Source organism: Alexandromys fortis, unplaced genomic scaffold (assembly GCF_014885135.2).
Source record: "Alexandromys fortis isolate MF-2015 unplaced genomic scaffold, M_Fortis_MF-2015_v1.1 scaffold_45, whole genome shotgun sequence".
Classification (NCBI taxonomy): Eukaryota; Metazoa; Chordata; class Mammalia; order Rodentia; family Cricetidae; genus Alexandromys; species Alexandromys fortis.
Window position 1 is genome coordinate 8,999,490 of NW_026067926.1, and position 17,492 is coordinate 9,016,981.

Consider the following 17,492-nt stretch of genomic DNA (forward strand, 5'->3'; position numbering starts at 1 on the left):
GGGCAGCTGAGGATAGGGAACCTGAAATGGCCCTATCCTATAGCCATACTGATGAATATCTTGCATATCACCATAGAATCTTCATCTGGCGATGGATGGAGATAGAGACAGAGTCCCACATTGGATCACCAGAACGAGCTCCCAAGGTCCCACTGAGGAGCAGAAGGAGGGAGAACATGAGCAAGGAAGTCAGCACCGTGAGGGGTGCACCCACCCATTGAGACAGTGGGGCTGATCTATTGGGAGCTCACCAAGGCCAGCTGGACTGTGACTGAAAAAGCATGGGATAAAACCGGACTCTCTGATCATGGCAGACAATGAGGGCTGATGAGGAGCAAAGGACAATGGCACTGGGTTTTGATCCTACTTCATGTTCTGGCTTTGTGGGAGCCTAGCCAGTTTGGATGCTCACCTTCCTAGACCTGGATGGAGGGGGGAGGACCTTGGACTTTCCACAGGGCAGGGAACCCTGACTGCTCTTCAGACTGGAGAGGGAGGGGGAGAGGAGTGGGAGGAGGACGGGAAATGGGTGGCTGGGAGGAGGCAGAATTTTCTTTTTCAATAAAAAATAAATTTAAAAAAAAAGATCCTGCTGCCATCACTCACCCACCTTAGTAGACTGGACCTTTAAATGGTAAGCCAAAAATAAACTGTCTTCATTGAGTTGCCTTTGTAGGAGTATCTGAAGGCAGCAACAGGAATAGTAATCAATGCCAATGCAAACACTAAGAGAAAACCTACTGACAAAATCAAAGACACCTAAAATCTGTATAGCCCATGCCATTTCTTATCAGGGATCGACTACCCAGCCTCTGTCATGTATTAGCATCACCATCCTTATCACAGACATCTTCAAACACCAAAGTACTTAGCACAGCTGAAGTATGGTATAATAATGATGTGCATGGTGGTACATGGTACTGGCAAGAGCCAGTCCAGTCCAGAGGGGATGGAGCCTAGGGGTTTGTGAGTTCAGACCAGTTGGGTTACAAACATTATCACAGATGAAGGAAGGAAGGAAGGAAGGAAGGAAGGAAGGAAGGAAGGAAGGAAGGAAGGAAGGAAGGGTAAATGAAGGAGGTTGTGGGAGGAACTTAGAGGAGAGTAGGGAGGGAGGGAAAACTATGATCAGGCTGGAAAAATTAATTAATAAAAATATATTTTAAAATATGGAGGATGGATATGTAGCTCCATTAGTAAAGTGTTTGCCTGACATGCACAAAACCTTGGGTTTAAGCCTCAGCACTGCATAAAGCCAGGTATGGTGACATGCACATGCCTATGATTCCAGCCTTCTGGAATTGAAAGCTGGAGGATCAGGAGTTCAAGATCATCCTAGACAACAGAGCAAATTCAAGGCCTATGCGATGGCTCAGTAGGCTAAGGTGATTGAATTGGGTCCCTCCTATCCACAAAAGGAGACAAGTGATTCCACAAAGTTGTCCTCTGACATCCACACATGCACCATGATGCATATCCCCACACATACACAAACATAACATAAATAAATGCAAAATAAAAAAGAAGTGGAGAAAGGTAGAAAAGAGGGGAAGAGATATATGAGAGATGAAACATGGTCTAAGTAATATCAAAGACAATATGTCACACAGAGCTTCGTGGGTTCTAGACTCCATCATATAATATCATGTACATCCAGACAAAAATTGAACACATATAACCTATTTGATTTACACCCACACATGCTTCTAGTCCTTACTCTAAGAACAATCCATCTCCTTGAAGAAACAGCCACAGCTCACCTGGCACAGACACACCCATCACATCCTCCTGGAATCCTATTCATCCCTTACCTTCTTTATTCTTCTCAGTTCATGGAGATGTGTTTGATTAACAGGGTCAATCCCACCAAAGACCAGAGCCACAATCAGGGAAGCCCAGGATATGAGCTCAAACCCTCCCCTTCCAGGAAAACCATATCTGTAGTACTGTGTTAGCCTAAAAGTTTGGTGTATCTGTAGGAAGACCTAGCCATCATCCAGGCCAGCTTCTCTCACTCCCTCATCTTGACACTCAACCCACAGGAAAGAACTACTGATTGAATTTAAACATCCAACAGTCTCTAATGGGAACCCATACCCTAACTAGAAAGGGTGATGGCAGAGCTGGTCCCTGAGCTGTTATCCTCAGAAGATGATGCTGGCCCTGGTCTCCAAAGATCTGGCAAGCCTTCCACCCACTGCCGTGGGAACAATCCAGACTCTAATGCAATCCTGAGCACTGCTGATACTATCTCCTCCTCTGTCTCTGGACTACTAGCCCAGGTACAGGACATAAATCTGGACTGCTGACTCCAGGGTCTGGGTTGAGCTAGACCCCAACTCCCCCTCCTTCCCTAGCAAAGATCCTAGACTTCTCAGAATCTCAAGTTTCTAGTCTCATGTCCTCAGTGGGACATGGGAGGAAACTTACCTTCCTCAGACAGTGTGACATTGAGCCTCTTGGGGACAAGCAAGGATCTGTGCAGCACCACACACTGGTAGGTAGTCCCATGGTCTTCCAGAGATGGCTTCAGAGTCAAGTAGCTGGAAACATTGAATGTGCCATCATCATTCTTCAACGTGGGACCAGTGACATGGCCCTCAGTAATTTCTTGGAACTGGGAATCCTTCAGGGTATACTTCCCCCATTTTATGCTAAAGGCTTCTGGGTAGAATCCATCTAGCTCACATATAATATGTTCCTCTTCATCATTTCTCACTGTAGATGGCTTCACAAATAATCTAATGGTTGGGCAAGCTGCCAGAGAAGAGAAAGAGAAAATATATCATGTTTACTTACCCAAGATGAACACCCAGCTTGGCAGGTACAGGCCTTGCAGCTACTAAGGAGGTCACAGAAGAAGGGATACAAGTAAAAAGACAGCAGTGTTATGTGGCCAGTTAAAGGTCAGACTGTGCCCATCTCCAAGTTAAAAAACAGGAAGAAAGTAAAAAGAGGGCTGGAGATGTAGCTGAGAGATAGAAAGCTTGCCTTGTGGCATGTTCAAATCCCCCATTTGATCCCCACACCAAAGAAAAGAGACAAATAGGGCTGTAATCATTCCCATTAATGGGCTGGAGACCTGCTAATTTACCACACTAGACAGGGAGCTCTTTGCAGCATGGTGGACCACTGGCAAGCCTTCAGGGTAGGTGAATGAACATGTTGGGACTCTGCTTAGTTAAATATTCTGGGTATGTTGGTAGCGGTGCCAGCAGGGTAACACAGTAATTTTGTCAAGCAGAGATTATGAAGCTATAGTCAGACACTTTTCAGATTTTGCAAAGGCTTGGGGAATAGCTATAGTGGATATCACTAACTCCAAGAATTTGCCTGAAAATGATATTCTAGACAGATTCAGTCATTCTGGATCTGTTCAAAAGCAGCAGGAGCACATTCCAGGAAGTATCCTTAAGAAAAGGAAAGTGTCCCCGCAACTGACAAAGGTCTGATCTCCAAAATATATAAAGAACTCAAGAAACTAGACCGTAAAAGGCTAATCAACCCAACTGAAAAATGGGGCACTGAGCTGAACAGAGAATTCACAACAGAAGAAGTTCAAATGGCCAAAAGACACTTAGTGTCATGCCCAACTTCCTTAGCGATCAGGGAAATGCAAATCAAGACAACTTTAAGATACCATCTTACACCTGTCAGAATGGCTAAAATCAAAAACACCAATGATAGCCTTTGCTAGAGAGGTTGTGGAGAAAGGGGTACACTCATCCATTGCTGGTGGGAATGCAAACTTGTGCAACCACTTTGGAAAGCAGTGTGGCGGTTTCTCAGGAAATTCGGGATCAACCTACCCCTGGACCCAGCAATACCACTCTTGGGAATATACCCAAGAGATGCCCTATCATACAACAAAAGTATATGCTCAACTATGTTCATAGCAGCATTGTTTGTAATAGCCAGAACCTGGAAACAACCTAGATGCCCTTCAATGGAAGAATGGATGAAGAAAGTATGGAATATATACATATTAGAGTACTATTCAGCAGTAAAAAACAATGACTTCTTGAATTTTGCATGCAAATGAACGGAAATAGAAAACACTATCTTGAGTGAGGTAAGCCAGACCCAAAAAGAGGAACATGGGATGTACTCACTCATATTTGGTTTCTAGCCATAAATAAAGTATATTGAGCCTATGATTTGTGATCCTAGAGAAGCTAAATAAGAAGGTGAACCCAAAGACAAACATATAGTTATCCTCCTGGATATTAACCTTTATCAGGCGATGAAAGGAGACAGAGACAGAGACCCACATTGGAGCACCAGACTACAACCCCAAGGTCCAAATTAGGAGCAGATGGAGAGAGAGCACAAGCAAGGAACTCAGGACCGTGAGGGGTGCACCCACACACTGAGACAATGGGGATGTTCTTTCGGGAACTCACCAAGGCCAGCTGGACTGGGTCTGAAAAGCATGGAATAATACCGGACTCGCTGAACATAGTGGACAATGAGGACTGCTGAGAAGTCAAGAACAACGGCACTGGGTTTTGATCCTACTGCACATACTGGCTTTGTGGGAGCCCAGGCTGTTTGGATGTTCACCTTACTAGACCCGGAAAGAGGTGGGTGGTCCTTGGACTTCCCACAGGGCAGGGAACCTGGTCCGCTCTACAGGCTGATGAGAGAGGGGGAGTTGATTGGGGGAGGGGGAGGGATATGAGAGGCGGTGGCGGGGAAGAGACAGAAATCTTTAATAAATAAATGAATGAATAAATAAATGAATAAATAAATAAATAAATAAATAGAAAAGGAAAGTGTCCTTGATACTGATAATAAAACAGACAAATCAGGCCTGGTGTGGAGGCACAAGCTTACAATACTAGCACATAGGAGACAGAGGCAGGAAGATTAGAATACAAGGGCATCTGCAGCTACATAACAAGTCTTGGGCAGTCTAGGCAACCTGAGACCACTTTCCAGAAGGCCAAATAAATAAATAATATAATGCCAAGTCATGAACTATGAAGAAAAAACTAGTAAGTTGGGGTTCTTAAAATGTCAACACTTCTATATAGAACTTGATAAAGTAAAATGATAAGACAGAGGCTTTAAGAATATATTTGTGAAACACACAAGCCACAAAAGACTTTCATCTAAAACAACGTGGAGAACTCCACTACACAACTGAGTGAAGAGACACCATGACCAAGGCAACACTTATAAGAGAAAAGCATTTCATTGTAGACTTGCTTACAGTTTCAGACCCTCAGTCCATTATCATCGTGGTAGGGAGGGAGCATGCATGGTGGTCCTGGAGCAGTAACTGAGAGCTACATCCTCACCCACAGGCAGAAAGAGAGAGCAACTGACTGGGCCTGGCATGGGCTTTTGAAACCTCCCACTGGCTTTTAGTCAGATCATAAAGCAAAAGCGCACTTAGTTGTTGTGAATGCAAATGCAAAGGTGTGTTGCATTTATTTATATTGTGGAATATTGTTTAACTATGTAAAGGTGTGTTGCATTTGTTTAATTATGTCAAGATGCATTGCTGATTTGCTGATTTACCTTGGCTGCCTAAGGCACCTGATTGGTCTAATAAAAAACTGAATGGCCAATAGCAAGGGAGGAAGTATAGGGTGAACTTCTAGGCTGAGAGAGTAAGTAGAAGGAGGAATTTATGTTTAAGTAAAGAAGAAAAAAAAAAAGAAAATGCCAGGGAGATGTCAGGAGACAGACAGACAGACACCAAGAAAGCAGGAAAGTAGGACATATAGAATGAAAAAAAAAAAAGGTGCTGGGCAGTGGTGGCGCATGCCTTTAATCCCAGCACTTGGGAGGCAGAGGCAGGTGGATCTTTGTGAGTTCGAGGCCAGCCTGAGATACAAGTGCTCGTTCCAGGACAGGCTCCAAACTACAGAGAAACCCTGTCTTGGAAAAAAAAAAAAAGATTAAAAAACCCTGAAGCAAAATGTAGATGAATAGAAACAGGTTACATTAAGTTAAAAGAGCTGGTGGGACAAGATGAGCTAAGGCTTATTAATAATTAATAGTAAGTCTGCATGTTTTTATTTGGGAGTTGGTTGATGGCCCAAAGAAAATAACAAATATATTTAGTCCAGCTTCAAAAGTCCCCATAGTCTATCACCATCTCAACACTTTAAAAATCCAAAGTCTCTTTTGAGACTCAGGGCAATCTCTTAGCTATGACCTCCTGAAAAATCAAAATAAAAAAAAAGCAGATCATATATTTCAATATAGGGTGGCACAGAATATACGTTACCATTCCAAAAGGAAGGAAAGGAGCATGGTGAGGAAATACTGGACCAAAACAAAACTCAATACTAGCAGGACAAACTGTAGCATAAGAGTCAACAGAACTATTGTATCTGGTGTGAATTCCAGGGTGACAGCAGCTGGGCTTTGATGGAACCTCTGTCAATAGTCAGTGATTGCTGCCTGAGGTTTAGGTAGTTGCTTTTCCTGAAGGATTCACAGACTTTGCATAACTTAGTCTCCAGATATACCTGGCAAGAATGCTCAGGTAATGGTTCCTTCAGACAACTCCAGATAAGATGTTTGGGAATGCAGGAAGTGATTTCCTCCTAGGCAGGTTCTGTTTCTGTTTTTATTTATTTATTCATTTTTATCTCATGTACATTGATGTTTTGCCATGGATGTTGAGTCCCCTAACCTGGAACTGGAATAACAGACAAGTGTGAGCTGCCATGTTGGTACTAGCAATTAAATCTGGGTCCCCTGGAAGAGCAGTCAGTGCTCTTAACCATTGAGCCATCTCTCCATCACCCCCTCCCTTTTTTTGGTTAATGTTTTTTAGAGATGGAGGTACCAGCAGTTCAGTATTGTTGTTATGTTTTATAATTTATATACTTACTTATTTACTTAATTATTTTAAAGCAAGGAACCTGGCTGAAGAAGTACTTCAACCCTTTTTTCATTTTTTGCTTCCGTTTCATTTCTATCTTTAAATTATTCATGTTCCATCCATTTCAACTTTCTGTTAACTAGACTCTCAAGTACCTCATTTCAAATGTCTCCTTCTACCCTATCTTTTCCACATTTACAATCCTTTAGTAACATTCTTATTTTTTTCCAAGTTAGGTGGATTTTCATTATCAGTGCATCTCTATCCTTTATGTGCTAATTTATATACAAGCCAGTTAATGTTGAGCCCCCATATTACTTAAGGATACTGTCTTACTTAGGGTTTTTATTGCTGTAAAGAGACACCATGACCATGACAACTCATATAAATGAAAAAATTTCACTGGGATAGCTCACTAATAGTTTCAGAGCTTTGGTCCATTCTCATCATGGTGGGGAGCATGGTGGCATGCAGGCAGATGCGGTGCCCCAGTTAACTGCATGTTCTTGGCTTCTGTTAAACTGCTTGCTTGCTTCCCCTGCAACTGTGAACAAGGATGTAATTTTTCTGTGTTCTTTGCTTTAAAAGCTCCCTGTAAAATAAATTTGAGGCTATTGTGTGAGAATTGTTTCTCTCCAGGCAGTTTCTGGTCAGACTCTCAATTTGGACTTTGGTCATGCTGAGTGGTCTTTTGGTCTCTCCCCCACAACAATTCTCAAACTGTTTTAGTTTTCTTTAGTTTGGGAAATAGTGGGTGTTTGAGCCAGATACTAGCAAACACTTTACAACCAAGCGATGTACAGCCCCACATAAAAAGTGTAGCCACAGGTAACCTCAAACTCAAGATCCTCCTGACTCATCCTCTTGGACAGAAATTAAAACCACGACCCCTTGACTCTCTCACCCATGTTCTAACCCTCCTCTGCTTGGCCATCCAAATGTCTACCACTAACCCCAGCACCATCAGAAACACAAGGCACTTCCATCGAGTACTCACCCACAACTTCTAGCATGGTCTTTCCCTCTGCTTTGTCAGGAGTGACTACCAGCATGCATCGGTATTCTCCTGCTTCCCACAGCTGGACCTCAGGCAGATGGAGTGAGGCATCTCCTGACTCCAGCCCCAATAGTGGCACCGTGGCTCCAGGTCGGAATGACTCTGTGTGATTTCCATAAAACTCAAATACCTTGACCTCGGATTTATTCAGCTCATTCTTCACAAACCAGATGATTCCCACAGTGTCGATGTCAAGTCGTGGGGAACCAGGGATTTTGCAGGTTATGGTGACATTGTCATGTAGGAATACCATCTGTGTCATTCCTGCCATATCCACTTCTAGCCCACCTATGTCAAAAAGAAAATTCAGTTACAGGAGGCTTTTAGTACCCAGTCACTGGGATAGAATGAATAGCCCTTGGAGATTTGGGGGGGGGGGGGCTCAGAATAATTCTTACCTTCAGCCTCTTGTTAACTCAAATAGATTCCTCAGCCCTATCCTTTCTTTTTGAACCATTTTGACTATTAGGGGTCCATGTACATTTTAGAATAAACCAATTAATTTTTAATTGAAAAATTACATTTACTGGGTGTGTGCACGTGTGTAGCTTAGTACCTATGTAGAAGTCAGAGTACATTTGTGGAAGCAAGTTCTTTTCTTAAATCATGTGGGCTCCAGGGAGCAAAGACAGGTCATCGGGTTTGATGGCAAGCACCTTAAACTGAAAAACCATCTGAACAGTCCCAAATTATCAATTTCTACAAAGAAGTTTTCTGATAGGAATCATACCAAACCCACAGATCAATTTGGGTGTATTGTCATGTTAAGGATGTTATCTTTTTCTCTCCATTAACATGGTTGGTGATATGCCATGTGCAGAATTCTTCATCCCCCAAAATTTATATGTTGGGGCTGAATCCCCAGCATTTAGAAATAAGGACTTTGTGAGATAATTAGGGCATGAAATTGAAACCCTCTAAATGGGATTGGAGTCACTGACTAGAGTCACTATGGGAGCCAGGAGTGAGACCTCTCTCTGTCATGATGACAAAACAGGAAGTTATCCTAGGGCTGAACCAGCCAGTCCCCTTATCTCAGATTCCAAAACTACAGAACTAGGACATTTAGAATGCTACCAAAAAATGAAAACTGCCCCTCCCTGCCTCTGCAAAAACTTTGGTAAAGATGCCTTGATAAAAAAAAAAAAGCTAGAGTTTTTCTCTAACTCTGGCCCTAGTTACCATATAATAGATAAGTAAGATCCCCAAAGGGATACAATCAAGCAAACTGCATACTATAGATCTTAAATGCACATCTACGGAATCAGTCAGCACATCTACACTTTCAGAGCTCTCATCACTTTGGCAGGCTATAACCACAGTAAGTGGGACCCTAGAAGACCAGCAAAAATAGTCAGAACTCCAGCAGTCTTCCCCTTCCTTCCCATTCCATCCATATCCTACCTGCAATGGGCATGCACCACAGAAGCACCAACACCAAACTCGCCATGTAGCCATCCTGCCATTCTGCCACCCATGATGAGGCCATGATGCTGAACTGGATTGGCTGGAGGTCCCCTTCTCATCAGCTGAGTCACCAGGCAAGAGTTTTAGGAGTACCTTAGTGAAGCTCTTACTGGCACTAGGAAAGAAACAAAGAAAGGAAGGAAGGGATAGAATTTTTACTTCTCTTTTCTATGAATTATGGCCAAGTTTCTTCCCTGTAGGCTTACTGCCTTCTTACCTCCTTATGTGGCATATCTCACCCCTTGCTAATCAGACAGTAACTAAGAACAATGAAGGGATCCTCTTGTAAAGCTAGGAGCCCACTCTTCTAGCTTGGGAACTGCTGTGGAATAATGCTATTGTACCCTATAAAGATTTGTCACTCATATAGATTTAATAAAATACTGATTGGCCAGTAGTCAGGCAGGAAGTATAGGTGGGGAAACAAGACTAGGAGAATTCTGGGAAGAGGAAAGCCAGTCACGAGCAAGATGCAGAGGAAACTAGATGAGAATGCCTTGCTGAGAAAAGGTACCAAGACACATAGCTAAGCATTGACAAGAATTATGGGTTAAGTTGTAAGAACTAGTTAATAATAAGCCTGAACTATTAGTCCAAACAGTTTATAATTAATATAAGTTTCTGTATGTTTCTTTAGGACTGAATGGTGCAGGACCACAGGGACAGAAATTTTCATCTACATTTGGCACCCAATGAAGGCAAAACCAACCACACATGCTTTTTCCAAGCAATCCACTGTGTGTTTGTCAGACAACTCTATCTGTCTGTCTGTCTATCTATCTATCTATCTATCTATCTATCTATCTATCTACCTATCTCTTTCTCTCCACCATGGATGACTGGATTTCCCTGAACCCCCTTCTCAGGCTGCTGCCCAACAATTGGCAATTATATCTACATAAAACCTAAGAAAGTTTGGGAAGAGATTCTAGACACAAAAGAAAAAAAAACAGATTCAAGCACAGCTTCTTGGTAACCATCTTTACTCCAGTAGGTTCTGTTTGCTGGCAGAAAGCAGAGGCACAGCTCCTTTAAGAAAGGCTTCCTGATTCAGTGTTAGAAGAAAAAACTGCATGACAGCTCTTTGGAGAATCCCTGCCACCAAACATTTAAGAGGTGCTTATAAGCAGCTGGTGGCATGCTTCTTGGTGGTGGCATGAACTGAACCTAGAAACTACAGAGTTGTGGCAATAAGCGTGGCTCCTGCCAGTACCTCTGCCATGAAACTAGATTCTCAGGAAGCCAAGGAATGGGGCAGAGACAGTCACCAAAGCTGTAGCTTTAATCCTATCCACACTTATCTTTAGCCGATTAAAGACTCATGTGCTCAGAAAAAAGATAGATATATAGAGTAAAGACAGATACAGATGGGAAAAACTTCTAAATGGTTTACAGTGTGTTTTAAAATATACATATGCTTGGGAGAGAAAAAAAAAGATAAAGTCCAAAAAAAAGAAAGAAAGAAAGAAAGAAAGAAAGAAAGAAAGAAAGAAAGAAAGAAAGAAAGAAAGAAAGAAGCTGGGCATTGGTGGTGCATGACTTTAATCCTAGCATTTGGAAGGCAGAAGCAGGTGGATCTCTGTGAGTTCAAGGCTAGCCTATTCTGTAGAGTGAGATCCAGGATAGCCAAAGATACACAGAAAAACCCTATCTCAAAATACCAAAAATTAAAAATAAAAATAAAAGAAATAGTTTTTAAAAAGCCACATAAAGATAGAAAATACACAGATAATCTGGATACTGTATGTTATTGTGTTATCTTTGAATTTTTTGACTGCTGAGGAAGGAGCAACAGCTGCTAAAAGACATTTGATTATAAGTATTGCTGGATTAATCCAACCTATATATTTTTATATGCTTTGACTTCAAAATTTAAGTCAAATGATATGTTACTTTGGAGAAGAGGTTCTGATATGGGATTCCTCTCTGTATGCTGTAAATAGTTTTATTACCATTAGTTAATAAAGAAGCTATTTTGGCCTATGGCAGGGCAAAATAGAGCAAGGCAGAAATTCCAAGCAAGAGGAGAAAAGAAGGCAGAGTCAGGGAGAGTCCATGTAGCCACTGACAGAGAAAGACACCAACTGCCAACCCCAGAATCTTACCAGTAAACCATGAGACACATGGTAAAATACAAAATAATAGGAATGGGTTAATTTAAGACATAAGAGTTAGTTAATAAGAAGCCTAAGCTATTGGTCAAGCAGTATTGTAATTAATATAGTTTCTGTGTGATTATTTTGAGTCTGGGTGGCTGGGAAACAAACAAGCAGCCTCCACCTAGAAAATGGCATGCCGATGTGGGCTGACTACATCCACATAAAACCTGAGAGAGCTAGAAAAATAATTTTAGACATAAAAGAGCAAAGTTTAGCACAGCTTCTTGGTAGCCACATTTCTTTCAGACACTCTCTGTATGCTGGCAGCAAGCAGGGGCTCTGTGGCTCCTTTAAGAGAGGCCTTCCTGACTCAGCATTGGCAGCAAAGGCTGCATGACTTCTTTAGGGTAGGGCTTTCTGGTTCATGCTAGTTGCAAGAACAACTCTAGCTCTTTCAGGAGGCCACCACTTAAATGGAGTCTGTGAGCAGCATGTTAGAAATTGCTTTATGGTTACATAGACCAGCTGTGACTCTGGAGCTGGGGCAGTGTGCATGGCCTCTGCCATGTTGGACTGGGTGGAGTCAACAGGCAAGGCCGTGGAGTTGGTCCTAGTCATGCCGAAATGATTACATATATGTACACACTAAAGACAGATTCAGATGAAAAAGACCTCTAAATGGGTCACAGTGTTGTATAAATGTACATAGGCTTGGGATAAAGAGAGGAAAAAGTATAGGCAGTTATAAAAGAGTACAGACAGTCATAGATTAAAAGAGTAAAGAACTGGGCAGTGATGTAGGAGTTCTTCTTTCTATGTGTTGTTTTCATTGGTTAATTAATAAAGAAAACTGTTTGGCCTGATAGGTCAGAACATAGGTAGATGGGGAAGACAGAACAGAATGCTGGGAAGAAGGCAATGAGTCAGACAGCATGGCTCTCCTCTCCGAGATGGATGCAGGTAAGAATCTTCCCGGTAAGCCACCACCTCGTGGTGCTACACACATTAATAGAAATGGGTTAATCAAGATGTGAGAGTTAGCCAGCAAGAGGCTAGAGCTAATGGTCCAAGCAGTGTTTAAATGAATACAGTTTCCGTGTAATTATTTCGGGTAAAGCTAGTCGCGAGCCGGGCGGAAATGTAGCCCGCTGCTCCTTCTACAATTGGCACCCTACAGGGTGGTGGTGGTGCACACCTTTAATCCTAGCACTTGGGAGGCAGAAGCAGGTAGATCTCTGTGAGTTCGAGACCAGCCTGGTCTACAAGAGCTAGTTCCAGGACAGGCTCCAAAGCTACAGAGAAACCCTGTCTGAGAGAGAGAGAGAGAGAGAGAGAGAGAGAGAGAGAGAGAGAGAGAGAGAGAGAGAGAGAGAGAGTAAAGATAATAAAATAAATATTAAACTGGAAATATAGGTGGAGCAACAAGACTGGGAGAATAATTCTAGGAAGAGAAAAGGCAGAGATGCAGTCACTATACAGATACAGAAGAAGCAAGATGAGAATGCCTTATTGAAAAAAGGTACTAAACCACATGATGAAACATAGACAATAATTATGAGTTAATTTAAGTTGTAATAGCTAGTTAATAATAAGTCTGAGCTAACAGGCCAAACAGTTTATAATTAATATAAGCCTCTGTGTGTTTCTTTGGGACTGAATAACTGTGGTACTTGGCAGAACAGAAACTCCTGTTTACAGGGAACCATAACTGCTTCAGACTAAAACTGATTAGAACTGACAATAAGGTGAATTGCTACCCAGGCAATATTTGACAATGAATTCCAGTTTGGGGACATGGAAGCCAAACATCCCTACTCTATGATATCTATGTTAACTTCAAGCTGAAGATAAGCATGCTTAGAAACCAGTGCTTCTGCACTACCAGAAAGATCTAGTCCTTAGGAAGTCACACAGACTCTCTTAACAGTATAAGTCCACTCAGCCCTCCTACTCTATGTTATGTGTGTGTGGTTTACAAACTGCATTCTTTCAACATTGCCCAGTTTGTCATTTTCCTCAAAAAAAAATAAGGAGGTATGAATAAAGCTTGATGGCAGAGTGCTTACCTCACACAAACAAGGTCCTGGGTTTCAGTCCCAGTTTTCCAACACTGCTGAAAAACAAAGAAACAAAAAAAGAAAAAGAAAAAGATGATCCCCAGCACCCACATAAAGGCCAGGCATGAGTAGAGACCCACCTATCATCTCAACATGCTAGAAATGGACACAGGATCTCTGGAGCAAGCTGTCTTGCTAGATTAGCTGAATTGATGAGCTCTGGGATCAGCAAGTGACTCTGCCTCTGCAAATAATGTAGTGAATGACTGAAGAACATAGCAACCTCTGCTTCCATGCATGCACCTATATACATAAATGTACCCACCCAAACATATATCACATAAACAAGCACATGCAAAAAATGGAAAAGAAGATGACAATTAAGTATGCATTTTCCTGATTTTAATATAATCTTAAATGAACATATACCAAGATTGATTCAATTGGTATCTTCCAACAAGTATTATGTGGGATATAGAACACATACAGGTCCTTGTGCTCACAGATAAGCATGAGGGAATCCAGAAGTGTTAACTACACAGCATTGTCTCTTCAAATGAAGACATATATAACTAGTTTTCTGCTCAGAAGACGAGAAATGGATGTCTTTTATAGTCTGGTGACCTCTGTGGTCTCTATATGACCAGGTCACACAGGCTGCCCCAGACCCTTATCTTGGGTTTGTTTATCTTGAGCCTGTTTCCTCAATTAATCTTTAGAACCAATCTTTATGGAAGATTTCACTGTACTGCTCAAGAATTATGTAATCATGTCTTAAGCTTTGCTGTGCTCATGAAATTAGTTCATTATCACCAGAAAAGTTTTTTCCAAATTGTGCTGTGCTTAAGTATGCCAAAAAACACACTACTCAAGGTTACTCTTGAAGTCTGAACCACTGCTGGCTACTGAGGCAACTTGAACTGGATTTCCATCTTGCTTTTGAAGATTAACACTCTTCTGGCCTTGATATTTGCAGAGACCCCTGCATTAGGAGAATGGTAACATCCATACAAAGCAATCTGTGAGTTCCAGGTTCAGTGAAGAGAAATAGAGGAAAGTACCCCACATTGACCTCTAGCCACACCCAAATGCACAGACGTGCAGTCTTACATGCCTGTACCCTCAGAGGACAGAAGAGGATGTCTGTGATTTTCCTAGCATTGTCAAGCTTCCTTGGCCATTTCCCCCCCCCCCTGTAAACACTATGTAAGATGCTGTACTTAATAAACTTGTTTGGCATAGGCATATACGAGACCTCCTTGTCCAAACCATTGCTTTTGTCTTCTTTATTTCTCATCCCCAGTCCTCCCTCTCAACACTTCATCTTTCAGAACCCTTATTCCTGCCGGTTCAGGATGAACAGAACACAGAAATGGGGTAGGAGTACAGAAGAAATCATCAAAGGTAAGTATGGCCATGAGAAATATATAAGAAGAATATATATTTGCAGGGCTCTCCAAAAATAATAAGTGCATAGAATGAAAAGGAAAGAAAGGAAGAGGAAGAACAGCTTCAGGATAGCTAGATTCTAAGGAGCACTTTTTTTCTTTTTGATGCTTTGTTTGCTCTGCATCCTCATTCCTGTGATGCATTGCTAAAGCGCTTAGAGAAGGTCTTTACTTTCATTTCTAAAAACCTGCTGTTGGCTCCCTGAACAAGGTTCTGTATATTTAAAGACATAGATCCTTCCCCCCACACACAATAAAGCATTCTGCCCTTCATTTACTGAAGCCAAGGGGGCCTCTGAATGCTCTCAAAATTGTTTTGAACAAAAGTTTTGTTTTATTTTTATTTTGATATGGTTTCTATAGAGTACATATTAACAAAAAGAACTAACACTTTGAGATTGACAAATTTCAAGAAAAAAATCAAAGAAAAAGTACAGATGCTGCCACGGAAGAGCTCTTTTGTTATTGCACTTTAAGAAGGCACCATATGCCTGTAGGGAGTGGCATTGTTATGGTGTGTGGCTTGTTGGAGGAAGATTGTAAAGCACAACGCCTTTTCTAGAGGATGGTACCTGAGCCTGGAACCAGGCTGGAGATTTAAAAGCACAAACACAGAGACAGACAGAGAGACAGCACCACAGGTCATCCTTGATACAAGAATGTCAAGTTAATTGTGTTCTAGGGAAGCTTATATAGGGATCCTTAACTGATAGCCATGCACCATCCCCTGGGATTTTCAGCTGTAAAACCCACCAGAAACCACTCTCCTGCCATCAGGAACTCATGAGGGTCTTGTGCTCAGAGCAGCTGCAGGCACAGTAAACAAGTTGTCTTGCTCAGTTGACTCCAGCAGGCAAAGTGGCTGAGGTGGGCAAAGAAAGTCAAGGGGCCAGGGGTCTACAAGCCCCCACAGAAAACTGTCACTGGAAGTGAATTTCAAGGTTTTAAAAGCCCAAGTCAGGCCTGGTCTGTCTGTCTGTTTCTCTCTCTCTCTCTTTCTCTCTCTCTCTCTCTCTCTCTCTCTCTCTCTCTCTCTCTCTCTCTCTCTCTCTCTCTCTCTCTCTCTCTCTCTCTCTCTCTCTCAGGACCCACGCACTGTGGCATGCTCCTTCTGGACACAGATCACACCAATTTTCAGCACAAAGAGAGAACTGGATCTTGGTAGCCAATCTTAGAATGAGGAAGTCTAGTGGCTTAGCAAGAAACAAAGGAGAGGAATGAAGCAGACCCTGCTGGTGCCCTGTTTGAGCCTGTCAGAGGCTCTCTCTACTTTTTTAGTATCTCCATTTCTGCCTCCTGTGGATCATGACACATCTCAGCTACTGTCCCAGCACCATGGGTTCCTGCTGTTATGATTTATAATTTATGGTGTGGGTGACCCTGGCAGGTCCCTGATGGGAGACCACAGCAGGTGGAAGACAGATACTCTGTGTGGAGAGAGACTGGGTATAGAGTTTATTTCGTGGGTATTGGAATGGGTGTAAGGGTAAAGGGAAGAGAGAAAGAGAGGAAGATAGAGATGGTGAGATTACCTGGCACAAGTGAGAATGAAGCACAAAACAAACCTACTTAAGAGGTCTTTAGAGAGACACTTGTCCTGACTTGAGGATGTTGGTGAGGAGAAAAACAGCTTGGAGATGGCCATCCAGCTTTTAAAGGCTGCCTAGCGCATGAGCACAGGGGTTGACGTGGCTATGTCTCACACAGATGATGAAGCTCACGCCTTATGTACGGGCTTATATAGCCGCATCATACTTAGGTGATGCAACCATGCTCCACATAGCTCATGCAGGACCTTTTAAGGTTTTGGGGGCTGCTAAGTATTTTGCCTGAGTGCTTGTTTGCACATGTGTGGCCCTGAGACCCAGAAGTGCCTGCCACCAGTGTGACGGGTGGAAGGATGGAAAGGGAGAGATAGAGGTTGCCTCTTCAGAAGAAGGATGGACAGAGAGAGAAACAGAAGGTGAGGTGTAGTGATGAGGAGCAGCAGGCTGTGTTCCACCTGGCTCCCAGCCGCCTGGCTAGCTTATGCCCCGAAATAATTACACAGAAACTGTATTCTATTAAACACCGCCTGGCCCATTATTTCCAGCCTCTTATTGGCTAATTCTCACATCTCTATTAACCCACTTCTAATAATCTGTGTAGTACCACGAGATGATGTCTTACCAGGAAGGATTCTAGCCTACATCTGTCTGCGGTCGGAGAATCATGGCGACTGCCTGACTTGGCTTCTTTCTCCCAGCATTCTGTTCTGTCTACTCCACCTACCTAATTTTCTATCCTCCATTGATAGTGAACACTAGCTTGGCTGGGTATAGAAGTTTGGGTTTGCATCCATGGTCTCTTAGCTTTTGAAGTACCTCTATCCAGGACCTTCTGGCTTTCATGGTTTCCATAGAGAAGTCAGGTGTAATTCTGATCGGTTTACCTTTATAGGTTACTTGGCCTTTTTCCTTTGCAGCTCTTAATATTCTTTCTTTAACCTGTCTATTTTGTGTTTTGATTATTATATGGCGA

The 17,492-nt window shown here is 42.4% G+C and overlaps 1 protein-coding gene and 1 long non-coding RNA gene across 10 annotated transcripts in view; one reads left to right on the plus strand and one right to left on the minus strand.

Moving 5' to 3' along the window:
- LOC126502348 (natural cytotoxicity triggering receptor 3 ligand 1-like) overlaps positions 1-17,492 on the minus strand; it is a 70,522-nt gene that overhangs the window by 45,544 nt on the left and 7,486 nt on the right. For 6 of the 9 annotated variants that reach the window (XM_050143260.1, XM_050143266.1, XM_050143268.1 and 3 more), the window contains exons 3-6: positions 13,534-13,580; positions 9,306-9,483; positions 7,842-8,189; positions 2,431-2,757 (exon numbers count right to left, since the gene is read on the minus strand). In XM_050143260.1, coding sequence (XP_049999217.1) covers positions 2,431-2,757; positions 7,842-8,189; positions 9,306-9,390 — 760 coding nt within the window. In that variant the 5' untranslated portion in view covers positions 9,391-9,483; positions 13,534-13,580. Of the gene's footprint in view, positions 1-2,430; positions 2,758-7,841; positions 8,190-9,305; positions 9,484-13,533; positions 13,581-13,664; positions 13,769-17,492 lie in introns of all 9 variants that reach the window. The other 3 variants (XM_050143264.1, XM_050143261.1, XM_050143263.1) reach the window with 3 other exon arrangements.
- Positions 14,780-17,492, plus strand: part of LOC126502352 (uncharacterized) — a 36,318-nt gene continuing 33,605 nt past the window's right edge. Inside the window, exon 1 of the long non-coding RNA XR_007591908.1 lies at positions 14,780-14,928. This is a non-coding gene — a long non-coding RNA (uncharacterized lncRNA). The remainder of the gene's footprint in view (positions 14,929-17,492) is intronic.